This window comes from Schistocerca cancellata, chromosome 7 (genome assembly GCF_023864275.1).
Source record: "Schistocerca cancellata isolate TAMUIC-IGC-003103 chromosome 7, iqSchCanc2.1, whole genome shotgun sequence".
NCBI classification, from domain to species: domain Eukaryota; kingdom Metazoa; phylum Arthropoda; class Insecta; order Orthoptera; family Acrididae; genus Schistocerca; species Schistocerca cancellata.
In genome coordinates, this window is record NC_064632.1 from 492,263,114 (window position 1) to 492,275,691 (window position 12,578).

The 12,578-nt window shown below is 42.4% G+C and overlaps 1 protein-coding gene across 1 annotated transcript in view; it reads left to right on the top strand.

The window, feature by feature from the left end:
- The window catches only part of LOC126092448 (uncharacterized), a 642,436-nt gene that overhangs the window by 464,241 nt on the left and 165,617 nt on the right, over positions 1-12,578 (top strand). Inside the window, exon 4 of the mRNA XM_049908050.1 lies at positions 6,885-7,018. Within this exon, the coding sequence (XP_049764007.1) occupies positions 6,885-7,018 (134 nt within the window). The remainder of the gene's footprint in view (positions 1-6,884; positions 7,019-12,578) is intronic.

Sequence of the window (12,578 nt, forward strand, 5' to 3'; positions counted from 1 at the left end):
CCAATTATATTTAAGGCCTTTACATAACAAGTCATTCTCAGCCTGCGTAAAAGTAATATTGGTTTTATTTAGTACTCTTTCGTAAAATTGGTGTTTGACACTATTGTCTGCTGTATTAACACTTTTACTTGTGGTCCTATTACTAAACTTCAACAACTTTCTTTCATGTCTAGCCTTGATTTCTTCTTTACGATTAAAGAGCCATTCATTAATACTATTCCACAGGTGGTCAATTTGAAAATTACAAAGATCTTTAAAGGCTTTAGTTAAAAATAGGTGTATACAGTAGGCTTCACCATTAAGAACATCTTTTTTCTTGTACAAATTTACTGTGCTATCCGAAATGACTAAATGCACTAATTTCTTTTTAACAGAAGGCACTTTGTTACACTTTTTAAAGTTTACGTACGCCTTCACATAATCAGGGGTAATGTCTTTATCTAGGCACTGTTGATTAAAGTCAATAGCCATACCTGCTTTCACAATTTTTAATTTGATGTCCATGTACCTGGTTGCAGCTTTTGATACCTCGGCGGGCAGGAATTTCAGTATTTTAAACATAGCTGCGCAACAGCAACGGTTCCACGTAATAAGACTAAAAACAGCCGACCAGTTGCAATGGATAAAGAAATCTTTACCTAGGTTTCGACAGGTTAAATCTGTCGAAACCTAGGTAAAGATTTCTTTATCCATTGCAACTGGTCGGCTGTTTTTAGTCTTATTGAAGAAGAATTAAATGATCTGCTGAACGGAATGAACAGTCTAATGAGTACACAGTATGGTTTGAGAGTAAATCGGAGAAAGACGAAGGTAATGAGAAGCAGTAGAAATGAGAACAGCGAGAAACTTAACATCAGGATTGATGGTCACGAAGTCAATGAAGTTAAGGAATTCTGCTACCTAGGCAGTAAAATAACCAATGACGGACGGAGCAAGGAGGACATCAAAAGCAGACTCGCTATGGCAAAAAAGGCATTTCTGGCCAAGAGAAGTCTACTAATATCAAATACCGGCCTTAATTTGAGGAAGAAATTTCTGAGGATGTACGTCTGGAGTACAGCATTGTATGGTAGTGAAACATGGACTGTGGGGAAACCGGAACAGAAGAGAATCGAAGCATTTGAGATGTGGTGCTATAGACGAATGTTGAAAATTAGGTGGACTGATAAGGTAAGGAATGAGGAGGTTCTACGCAGAATCGGAGAGGAAAGGAATATGTGGAAAACACTGATAAGGAGAAGGGACAGGATGATAGGACATCTGCTAAGACATGAGGGAATGACTTCCATGGTACTAAAGGGAGCTGTAGAGGGCAAAAACTGTAGAGGAAGACAGAGATTGGATTACGTCAAGCAAATAATGGAGGACGTAGGTTGCAAGTGCTACTCTGAGATGAAGAGGTTAGCACAGGAAAGGAATTCGTGGCGGGCCGCATCAAACCAGTCAGTAGACTGATGACCAAAAAAAAAAAAACAATAACCGGTTTTCTAATACGGGACGTAAAAGAGAGAAGCCGTGGCGCTAGCCACTGTCACCAGCCGGGCTGAGCGTGTCGACCGCTAAAAGACTTGGAAATTACGTCGATAACTTTCACGGTAGTCTCCTGAGAACGGTAGAGTATCTACAGGTAAGTTGAAACACCAGTTCGTTTATTACGACTCCTCTTCGACTAAGAGATGTTCCTGGGAAATCTGGTTATGGCACCTGCCGTGTTCCCCTTGTGAGTCGACTGACGATGATTTTATGTCGTCATAGTATTACGACAGGGTCTTCAGCTTTGGAGCTCCATGTTTGATGATAAGCTCTGATCGGTGTTCGGAAACACTTGCGTCATCACCAGAACAGGACTCTATCGTCAGATTTTCCACAGATCGGCGCTCATTCTGTGTTATTAAGTGCACAAGGCTCCGACGACAACCAGCAGTGAGGAGTATTGGACGTTCAACAATTTCTCGCTGACACATTGTTCGACCGGCTTTAAATCACTTTCCACATAAAGTGATGACAGCGGCATGCGAACTGTTTCGCCGTATCCGAGATGCTTATACTCTGGTGCCCAGAAAAAACAATCTGCTCTTTTTCAAAGTGGATTCACCCATTTTCATCCCCTTTCGTCACTAGAATGATTTCCCCATTCGCTCGCATATCTTCCTTACCGTGTCACTGTCTCACAACCAGTCGGCATTTAGTGTCACGGTGGGCAGTGGTCATAATGATTTTTAAATAAATGGTTGTAGCTCCGTCATAAGCATTTTTTTTTAAATTTCTTGATGATGACTAGTTTCGGACACCTGTGTACATTTTGAAACCATCTGTATCATAAATGTGACTATACAGGCGACAGCCTATATACAAATACCGCACTTGTAGGGATGATAATAGCCCCGCTATGGACGATTAATATTGATGTACGGAGGAATGAGGACTAGGAACTGGACTACACTGACAGAAAGGGCATTTGTGGCCAAGAGGGGTCTGATAGTATCAAACAAGGAAATTTAGAGAATGTACGTTTGTAGCGCAGAATTATATGATAGTGAATCATGGACAGTGGAGAAACCGGAACGGAAGATAATCGAAACATTTGAGATATGATGCTACGGAGGAATGCTGGAAGTTAGGTGGACTGGTAAGGTAAGGAATGAAGAGGTTCTGTCCAGAATCGATGATGAAAGAAATACATACGTAGAAAACACTAAGAAGCAGGGGGGAGAGGATGACGGGACATCTTTTAAGGCACCAGGGGAATACCTTCGGTGGTACTAGAGGGAGCTGTAGAGGGTAAAAACTGTAGAGGAGTACAATGATTGGAATACATCCTGGAAATAATTGAGGAAGTAGAATGTAATTCTTGCTCTGAGATGAAGTGGTTCGCACAGGAGAGGAATTCGTGGCTGTCCGCATCAAAAAAAGAAAAAAAATCGTAAACATCAAACTCGACGGTAGGAGACAGAATAAGAGCCGGTGATGCAATGACTTTTCACGAGGGACATAAGGGAGGGGGCGTAGGAAATAACATTTGTAGGAGGAGGAAAACTTAGGCATTTTACATAATAATAAATTACTACCGCTCTCCGTAACTGATGCAAGTAAAGATTCATAATCGCTGCGACAACTCGTTGGTAAATACTGATGTAAGCGTTATTTTAGTTTGTTACAGTGCTGCCTCCATCGAAACTGTTGTTAAGCTTGTGACTTTGAAACTTAATGTAGTAAGCCGCTACCGGGATAAATCACCAGTATAAATAATCGCAGACGACATAACGTTTCTATATGAATTTAAGGAACCTGCATAATAACTAATACGTGAAATGTGTAAGTTTCATTGCATTTAGTTCGGCTACAGTACGAACAAACTACGGACATATACATAGATAAAATGAGAGTAATAAGGGAATAAATTTCATAATTACTACAAAGTACTAAGCCGAAATGAAGTAGAGAAATATCCCCCTAGAAAAATTTATGAATTACTGTGCTGATAAACCTCTTACGTTATTTGATTTTCAAACACCTGAGCAAAACTGAACGTACTCAGACAATTCTCTCGTTACTTATTCTGATCATCACCAAACTGACTCACAATACTTTTTTAGCGCAACGCCATCTGACTTTCAGTAATCCCTACAAAAGAATGGCCCTGACTAACAATAACCTATACCTTTCATGAATCACTTACCTCACAAAAATCTTCGTTACTGAAACTACTGCAATACACAACACTGCCAGCTAAATAAAAGATTCTAACTACTGAAGGCACTAACTACTGATAGGCATACTTAGCAAATGAAAGATTTTGATGGATAACAGACAATGTATTTACCTTAATAGTGTTATCAGTTCGTTACATCCAGTCTTAAAAATTTACTGTCCCTGATGGACACACGTCCAGATCATCCGCTCTCAAAACTCCGCCATCTCTCTCCCCACATCCACCACTGCTGGCAGCTCACCTCCAACTGTGCAACGCTATGCGCTGTTAACAGCCAACTGCCCAACACTACAATAGCAAATTCCAACAACGCAAACCAGCCACAGACTGCACACAGCACAGTCAGTGATTTTCATATAGAGCGCTACATGGCGTTACCAACATAAACTTAAACAGCCTACTTACAGTAGTAAAGATACAAATGTAGGGTGAACACACAAATTCGGGCGAAAAGATTGACGTCTTAAGAGCGAAACAGGATACGAATGCTTCCTTCAAGTCTGATGCTACTTACCTCGACATGGTCTGTCACAATATTACAGCAAGAGGAATGGATAATGAGATATATGTAGCAGCAGAAAATTTTGTTGCCTGATGCGTACCTACAATCCACGGAAATAATCCTGTGTTTACTGCTGCGTTAATTCAATGTTCGGCCAATAGTTAATTATGTGATTTGACGTAGATTAAAGAAAGAGCTAGGATATGACTTTCAAATTGCTATGAACAAAGCAATACTAGCAATGCTTGAGAATGGAAAGAAATTTAAATTCCTCTAGACAAGAGCTTGGGAAGAGCCTTACAGAATCTTAGACACAGAATAAAACAGATTCGAACGTTGTATCAAAAGGGAAATTGATCAGCATAAAGCTAGAATGTTACGGAAGTCTTAAACAACATTACCAATACCTGTTAACAGTAACGGAACTGGAGCGCTGGGAACTACATGTACCGAGCTTTTCGTTAAGCTTACATACACGAACTGTGTTTGTGTTTGTAGGTGGACAAAATCTTCTGAGTCTATAGGATGCGTCGTATTCCTCTTCAGACTTCTTCACTGTTCGACCTTTCGATCCCTTTGCAGGGATCTTCCTCATGGTTACCGTGGTGTCCTTGGATGCTTGAACAATGTCGATAGCGTATCTTATAAGAAGCAGATTTCTCGTGCTGTTTCCGAAAAGTGTAGTTTCAGGGGGGAAATCTACTGGCCGTTATTGTTGGGCCGTCACCTTTCGTAAATACTGAAAAGGAAACATAGAGGGGTGATCCAAAGTATTATTGTTGTTATGACTCCATTCTTGGTAGTTGTTCATGTTCTTCGCTCGCCCAGGCGTGGTGTTTACCGGCGTGATAGCGGGTAGCCGCGAAGACAGAAGCCTGTAGCCGTTATCTGCATAGAATTTGTAATGATTCTTCAAGATTTTGAAAGCTTCAAACACTTTTCTTTATAGCCTTTAATAATTAATCCAGCATCATGAGTGGAAAAGTCAGGTACGAAAGCATGACTTAGACCAAGACCTGATTCCTGTATATTAAGTCATACAGAATTAAAAAAAAATGGCTCTGAGCACTGTGGGACTTAACTTCTGAGGACATCAGTGCCTAGACATCACATATATCCATGCCCGAGGCAGGATTCTAAGCTGCGACCGTAGCGGTCACGAGGTTCCAAACTGTAGCGCTTAGAACCGCTCTGGCATCCCGGCCGGCCATACAGAATTAGCTGCCATTTTTAAAAATAACGTCCAAAGAAAACTATAAAATACCGATTATTAACAGCAGTAGAAAATTATTGTCTGGTTTAGTTTCAGGAGAACAATGATCAGCATATGAAGCGCAATTTATTATGAATGATATATAGCAGTGATGAAGGGGTTGGTAAAAGATAGGAAGAAATTATCAGTCCCACTGCATCCGAAAAAAGAAGTGTCAGTCTTCTTGTTTCGCAGTTCTCAGTAAATGAATATGGCTGGTTAGAAATATTTCGGAGCTGAAACCGTTACATCAGTGGAGTTATTAAAAAATATAAAGAAAAGTCATACGCATACAGTTCCACAACTGCAGCTTCTTTGATTTTCGATAGAATAACTAATGTCGTCAGGCAGTTTTCACCATGCACTTGCCCTTTATTTCCAACAGCCGTGCAGTGTTCTATGTTTTAGAGTTACAGTGGCGGCCACCAATGATTCTTTGAAGAAAATAAATACTGACAGCAATAATTTTATTAATTATTTTTTTTACTACCAGTTCTGGTGCGTCATTGGTAACTTGTATAAATCGATAAAATCATGCCTAAAATAGATAACAAATCTGATATTCAAAATTAGTTGTCATTATTTAAAATAAATTAACCATATAAATTAGTAAAAAGCACAAGGAAACCTTGTATAAATAAACAAAATCATGCCTGAAGTAGACAACAAAACTGCTATTCAGTATCAGTTGTCATTATCTAAATAAATTAACCGTACATGTATATTAGTACAAAGTTCAAGGAAAGAGATCAAAGATATCAAGATGGTAATCTGAAATGCATCTGCTGTTCCTTTATTTTTTACGAATCCATATGTGTGGTAAATGTATTTTAAATAATGACAACTGATGTTGCATATCAGACTTTATGTCTGTTTTAAGCTTGAGTTGCTTAAAGATAGTGCCAATGAAGCAACGGACTGGTAGTCCAGTAAAATAATTAATAGAATTAAGACGTTGGAATTTAATTTCTTCAAGTCTTTGACCAGCTACAGTCTTATTCCATTTATATTAGATGGAACAACAGACTACGGTCGCAGGTTCGAATCCTGCCTCGGGCATGGATGTGTGTGATGTCCTTAGGTTAGTTAGGTTTAAGTAGTTCTAAGTTTAGGGGATGATCACCTCAGATGTTAAGCCCCACAGTGCTTAGAGCCATTTGAACCATTTGGAACTACAGACACGAATGATTATGGTGAGTCAGCCCCAGATCAGCTCTGGGACGAAGCTGAAGTTCTCCTCAGCTGTGTGGCTATTGAAACCTCTTTCACGGTGTTTGTTGTTCCAGACACCTAGCGGCAGCCGCTGCTGGTGGGGTGATAGTACCCTATTCATTGATGGGGTGACGTAGAGTGGATTGCACCACCAGCCCAGCTGAGTGGCCACTGAAACCTACTTTGCTGTGCTTGTGTTGTTCCAGAGCCACAGCGGTGGCCGCCTCTGGTGAGCGTGGGGCGGCCAGTGTACACTGCCGGGGAGACCCTGAGGGCCAACTGCACGACCAGCCCGGCGCGACCCGCCCCCAGCGTCGTCTGGCTGCTCAACGGCCATAAGGTGAGTCACACCGTCTTCTCTGTGGTTGATGCGCGTCCCCGTAGACACGACTCCATGGGGACACTTTTTAGCCGCAGAGGGGGACGTATTTGTAGCAGATCCGTTAATGCTGGTTACGAAACTGTTGCCACTTGAGACATCTGCTAGAGAGATGCGTTTGCCCATACACGGTGATTTTTCCACCGCGTACAAACTCTAGGAATTGGTCGATGACCGAGCGAGGTGGCGCAGTGGCTAGCACACTGGCCTCGCATTTGGCAAGACGACGGTTCAATCCCGCGTCCGGCCATCCTGATTTAGTTTTCCCTTGATTTCCCTAAATCGCTCCAAGCAAATGCCGGGATGGTCCCTTTGAAAGGCACAGCCGACTTCTTTCCCCGTCCTTCCCTAACCCGATGAGACAGATGGCACCGCTGTCTGGTCCCCCCCCCCCCCCAAGCAACCAAACCCAACTCAGCTGATCGATGAGAGAGTTCGGAACAAAAAAAGGTCTAATGAAATTTTGTCTGGAAATGCACGGTTTCCATGCTACAAACCATTTATTCATCATACATAATGATCTCTCCAATGGCAAAAGATTCCGGAATAGTCACCCATTCGGATCTCCGGGAGGGGACTGCCAAGGGGGAGGTTACCATGAGAAAAAGATTGAATAATCAACGAAAGGATAACGTTCTACGAGTCGGGGCGTGGAATGTCAGAAGCTTGAACGTGGTAGGGAAACTAGAAACTCTGAAAAGGGAAATGCAAAGGCTCAATCTAGATATAGTAGGGGTCAGTGAAGTGAAGTGGAAGGAAGACAAGGATTTCTGGTCAGATGAGTATCGGGTAATATCAACAGCAGCAGATAATGGTATAACAGGTGTAGGATTCGTTATGAATAGGAAGGTAGGGCAGAGGGTGTGTTACTGTTCAGTGACCGGGTTGTTCTAATCAGAATCGACAGCAGACCAACACCGACAGCGATAGTGCAGGTATGCACGCCGACGTCGCAAGCTGAAGAAGAGCAGATAGAGAAAGTGTATGAGAATATTGAAAGGGTAATGCAGTATGAAAAGGGGGACGAAAATCTAATAGTCATGGGCGACTGGAATGCAGTTGTAGGGGGAAGGAGTAGAAGAATAGGTTACAGGAGAATATGGGCTTGGGACAAGGAATGAAAGAGGAGAAAGACTAATTGAGCTCTGTAACTAGTTTCAGCTTGTAATAGCAAATACCCTGTTCAAGAATCACAAGAGGAGGAGGTATACTTGGAAAAGGCCGGGAGATACGGGAAGATTTCAATTAGATTACATCGTGGTCAGACAGAGATTCCGAAATCAGATACTGGATTGTAAGGTGTACCCAGGAGCAGATATAGACTCAGATCACAATATGGTAGTGATGAAGAGTAGGCTGAAGTTCAAGACATTAGTCAGGAAGAATCAATACGCAAAGAACTGGGATACGGAAGTACTAGGGAATGACGAGATACGTTTGAAGTTCTCTAACGCTATAGATACAGCAATAAGGAATAGCGCAGTAGGCAGTACAGTTGAAGAGGAATGGACATCTCTAAAAAGGGCCATCACAGAAGTTGGGAAAGAAGACATAGGTACAAAGAAGGTAGCTGCGAAGAAACCATGGGTAACAGAAGAAATACCTTAGTTGATTTATGAAAGGAGGAAGTACAAACATGCTCCGGGAAAATCAGGAATACAAAAATACAAGTCGCTGAGGAATGAAATAAATAGGAAGTGCAGGGAAGCTAAGACGAAATGGCTGCAGGAAAAATGTGAAGACATCGAAAAAGATATGATTGTCGGAAGGACAGACTCAGCATTCAGGAAAGTCAAAACAACCTTTGGTGACATTAAAAGCAACGGTGGTAACATTAAGAGTGCAACGGGAATTCAACTGTTAAATGCAGAGGAGAGAGCAGATAGGTGGAAAGAATACATTGAAAGCCTCTATGAGGGTGAAGATTTGTCTAATGTGATAGAAGAAGAAACAGGAGTCGATTTAGAAAAGATAGGGGATCCAGTATTAGAATCGGAATTTAAAAGAGCTTTGAAGGACTTACGGTCAAATAAGGCAGGAGGGATAGTTAACATTCCATCAGAATTTCTAAAATCATTGGGGGAAGGGCAACAAAACGACTATTCACGTTGGTGTGTAGAATATATGAGTCTGGCGATATACCATCTGACTTTCGGAAAAGCATCATCCACACAATTCCGAAGACGGCAAGAGCTGACAAGTGCGAGAATCATCGCACAATCAGCTTAACAGCTCATGCATCGAAGCTGCTTACAAGAATAATATACAGAAGAATGGAAAAGAAAATTGAGAATGCGCTACGTGACGATCAGTTTGGCTTTAGGAAAAGTAAATAGACGAGAGAGGCAATTCTGACGTTACGGCTAATAATGGAAGCAGGCTAAAGAAAAATCAAGACACTTTCATAGGATTTGTCGACCTGGAAAATGTGTTGGACAATATAAAATGGTGCAAGCTGTTCGAGATTCTGAAAAAAGTAGGGGTAAGCTATAGGGAGTGACGGGTCTTATACAATATGTACAACAACCAAGATGGAATAATAAGAGTGGACGATCATGAACGAAGTGCTCGTATTAAGAAGGGTGTAAGACAAGGCTGTAGCCTTTCGCCCCTACTCTTCAATCTGTACATCGAGGAAGCAATGATGGAAATAAAAGAAAGGTTCAGGAGTGGAATTAAAATACAAGGTGAAAGGATATCAATGATACGACTCGCTGATGACATTGCTGTCCTGAGTGAAAGTGAAGAAGAATTAAATGATCTGCTGAACGAAATGAACAGTCTAATGAGTACACAGTATGGTTTGACAGTAAATCGGAGAAAGACGAAGGTAATGAGAAATAGTAGTAATGAGAACAGCGACAAACTTAACATCAGGATTGATGGTCACGAAGTCATTGAAGTTAAGGACGTCTGCTACCTAGGCAGTAAAATAACCAATGACGGACGGAGCATGGAGGACATCAAAAGCAGATTCGCTATGGAGGAAGAAATTTCTGAGGATGTACGTCCGGAGTACAGCATTGTATGGTAGTGAAACATGGACTGTGGGAAAACCGGAACAGAAGAGAATCGAAGGATTTGAGATGTGGTGCTATAGACGAATGTTGACAATTAAGTTGACTGATAAGGTAAGGAATGAGGGGGTTCTACGCAGAATCGGAGAGGTAAGGAATATGTGGAAAAGACTGATAAGGAGAAGGGACAGGATGATAGGACATCTGCTAACACATGAGGGAATGACTTCCGTGGTACTAGAGGGAGCTGTAGAGGGCAAAAACTGTAAAGGAAGACAGAGATTGGAATACGTCAAGCAAATAATGGAGAACGTAGGTTGCAAGTGCTACTCTGAGATGAAGAGATTAGCACAGGAAAGGAATTCGTGGCGGGCCGCATCAAACTAGTCAGTAGACTGATGACAAAAAAAAAAACGCATGCATGTATGTGCCGTAGCATGTTCTGTCTCACTCGTTGACATCGGCGACTCTGCATTCGAACAGTCTCAAAGGCAACGTGAATACGCTGCTCCAGTGTCTCCACATCTCCTGGAACGGGCTCTGCATACACGATACTTTTGAGATTGCCCAGTAACCATAAACCGCACGGGTTGTGTTTCGGTGAAGAGCACACCATGCAGCTGGACCCCTCGTCCGATCCATTGACCAGCGAAGACATGACACATGTGTTCGGACGTTAACGGCGAAGTGAGCTGCAGCACCATCATGTAGGAACCACATAACTCTTTGAATCATCTATGGCACTTCTTCCAGCAGGGAAGGTAAAGTCATCCGCAAGAAAAGCCGATAGTTCCGACCTGTTATACGACGTGGAAGTAAGACTGGTCCCAAAATGCGATCGCCAAATTATCCCGGCCTACATATTTCAGCTGCACCGATGCTGATGATTCTCTGTCACCTTACCATGGGGGTTCTGCATATTATCCCACAGATGACTGTTATGAAAGTTGAAAATACCACTCCGTGTAAAGGTGGCCTCATCTGTGAATAGGGTGGATGACACAAATCCCGGAATCGTGGTTGCCTGGTGAAGAAACCTGTGGCAAAACAGCTTCCGATGAAGGAAGTCTGTTGATAATATGCCCTGCAAACGCTGCAAGTGATAAGGATGGTAACAAGTGTCATGGAGAAAGTTCCACACGGTCGTCTGGCTTACCTTGCACTGGCGGGACAAATGCCAGCTACTGGCGTGGCAGTCGTCTTCCACAGTGTTAATCGCATTTTCCTCCAAGTCTGGTGTCCTTCGTGATTTCCTGCTTCCTGAAACGGCTCTGTTTCACACAAATTGCGAAATGCTGTTGCCAACATTGAATGATGTGGTTGTATGCGGTGGAAGCACTGTGTACAACGCTGTATCACATACGTTACTTGCCGGCCGCCGTGGTCTAGTGGTTCTAGGCGCTCAGTCTGGAACCGCGCGACTGCTACGGTCGCAGGTTCGAATCCTGCCTCGGGCATGGATGTGTGTGATGTCCTTAGGTTAGTTAGGTTTAAGTAGTTCTAAGTTCTAGGGGACTTATGACCACAGCTGTTGAGTCCCATAGTGCTCAGAGCCATTTGAACCACATACGTTACAAGGTGAGTCAGCAAGAGAACTGAATCGGACGCGACATTACCAATGACTAGGGCAGGAGAGGCACCAGGGCATGGCGTATTATGAATACATAATACAGGGCTTACTAGACCGCAGCCTCTGTGACGTAATACGATTGAATAATGCATGGAAACCATCAATTTGCGGACATAAGTTCATAGATCTTTTTTGTTCCGTATCCTCTCATCGATCAATCCCTACAGTCTGCACATGGTGGAAAAAATCGCCCTCTATATCCATAGGAGCTATAGCCTTTTTGAGTTTTTGTAAGGCTGTTTACTATAGTCCGATTAAAATTACTTGATAGTTGACGTCTGTTAATTGTTGCTACAGTGTTGTGATATCCGCTGCCGGCTACTGCTCGGTTACGGGCGACAAAAGAACATGGCGGGTCCCTTCGTACTTGCTGTAAATTTGTAACGCGGAGCAATGTTGGAAGCGGCCGCTGGAAAGGGGAGATGCTCTGTCGATAGTTGATTTTAAGTGACCGGTAAGTGAAGCGCAGCAGATGACTGTTTTGTAGCGCTGAATTTCAACTCATGTCCTAACCTAATCACAACATCGCCATGTGCAAATGTATCCCACGCGACCGCTACGGTCGCAGGTCCGAATCCTGATTCGGGCATGGATGTGTGTGATGTCCTTAGGTTAGTTAGGTTTCAGTAGTTCTCGGGGGACTGATGACCTCAGAAGTTAAGTCCCAAAGTGCTCAGAGCCATTTGAACCATTTTTTTTTTTTTTTTGCAAATGTATCCGAGAAAGCGGTGTTCAACAGTCAGCGGCAGAACTAGAATTATTATTGTATTTGTGGCTAATCTCTAACTCAGGATAGAAGAAAATTCATATATATATATATATATATATATATATATATATATATGTGTGTGTGTGTGTGTGTGCGTGTGTGTGT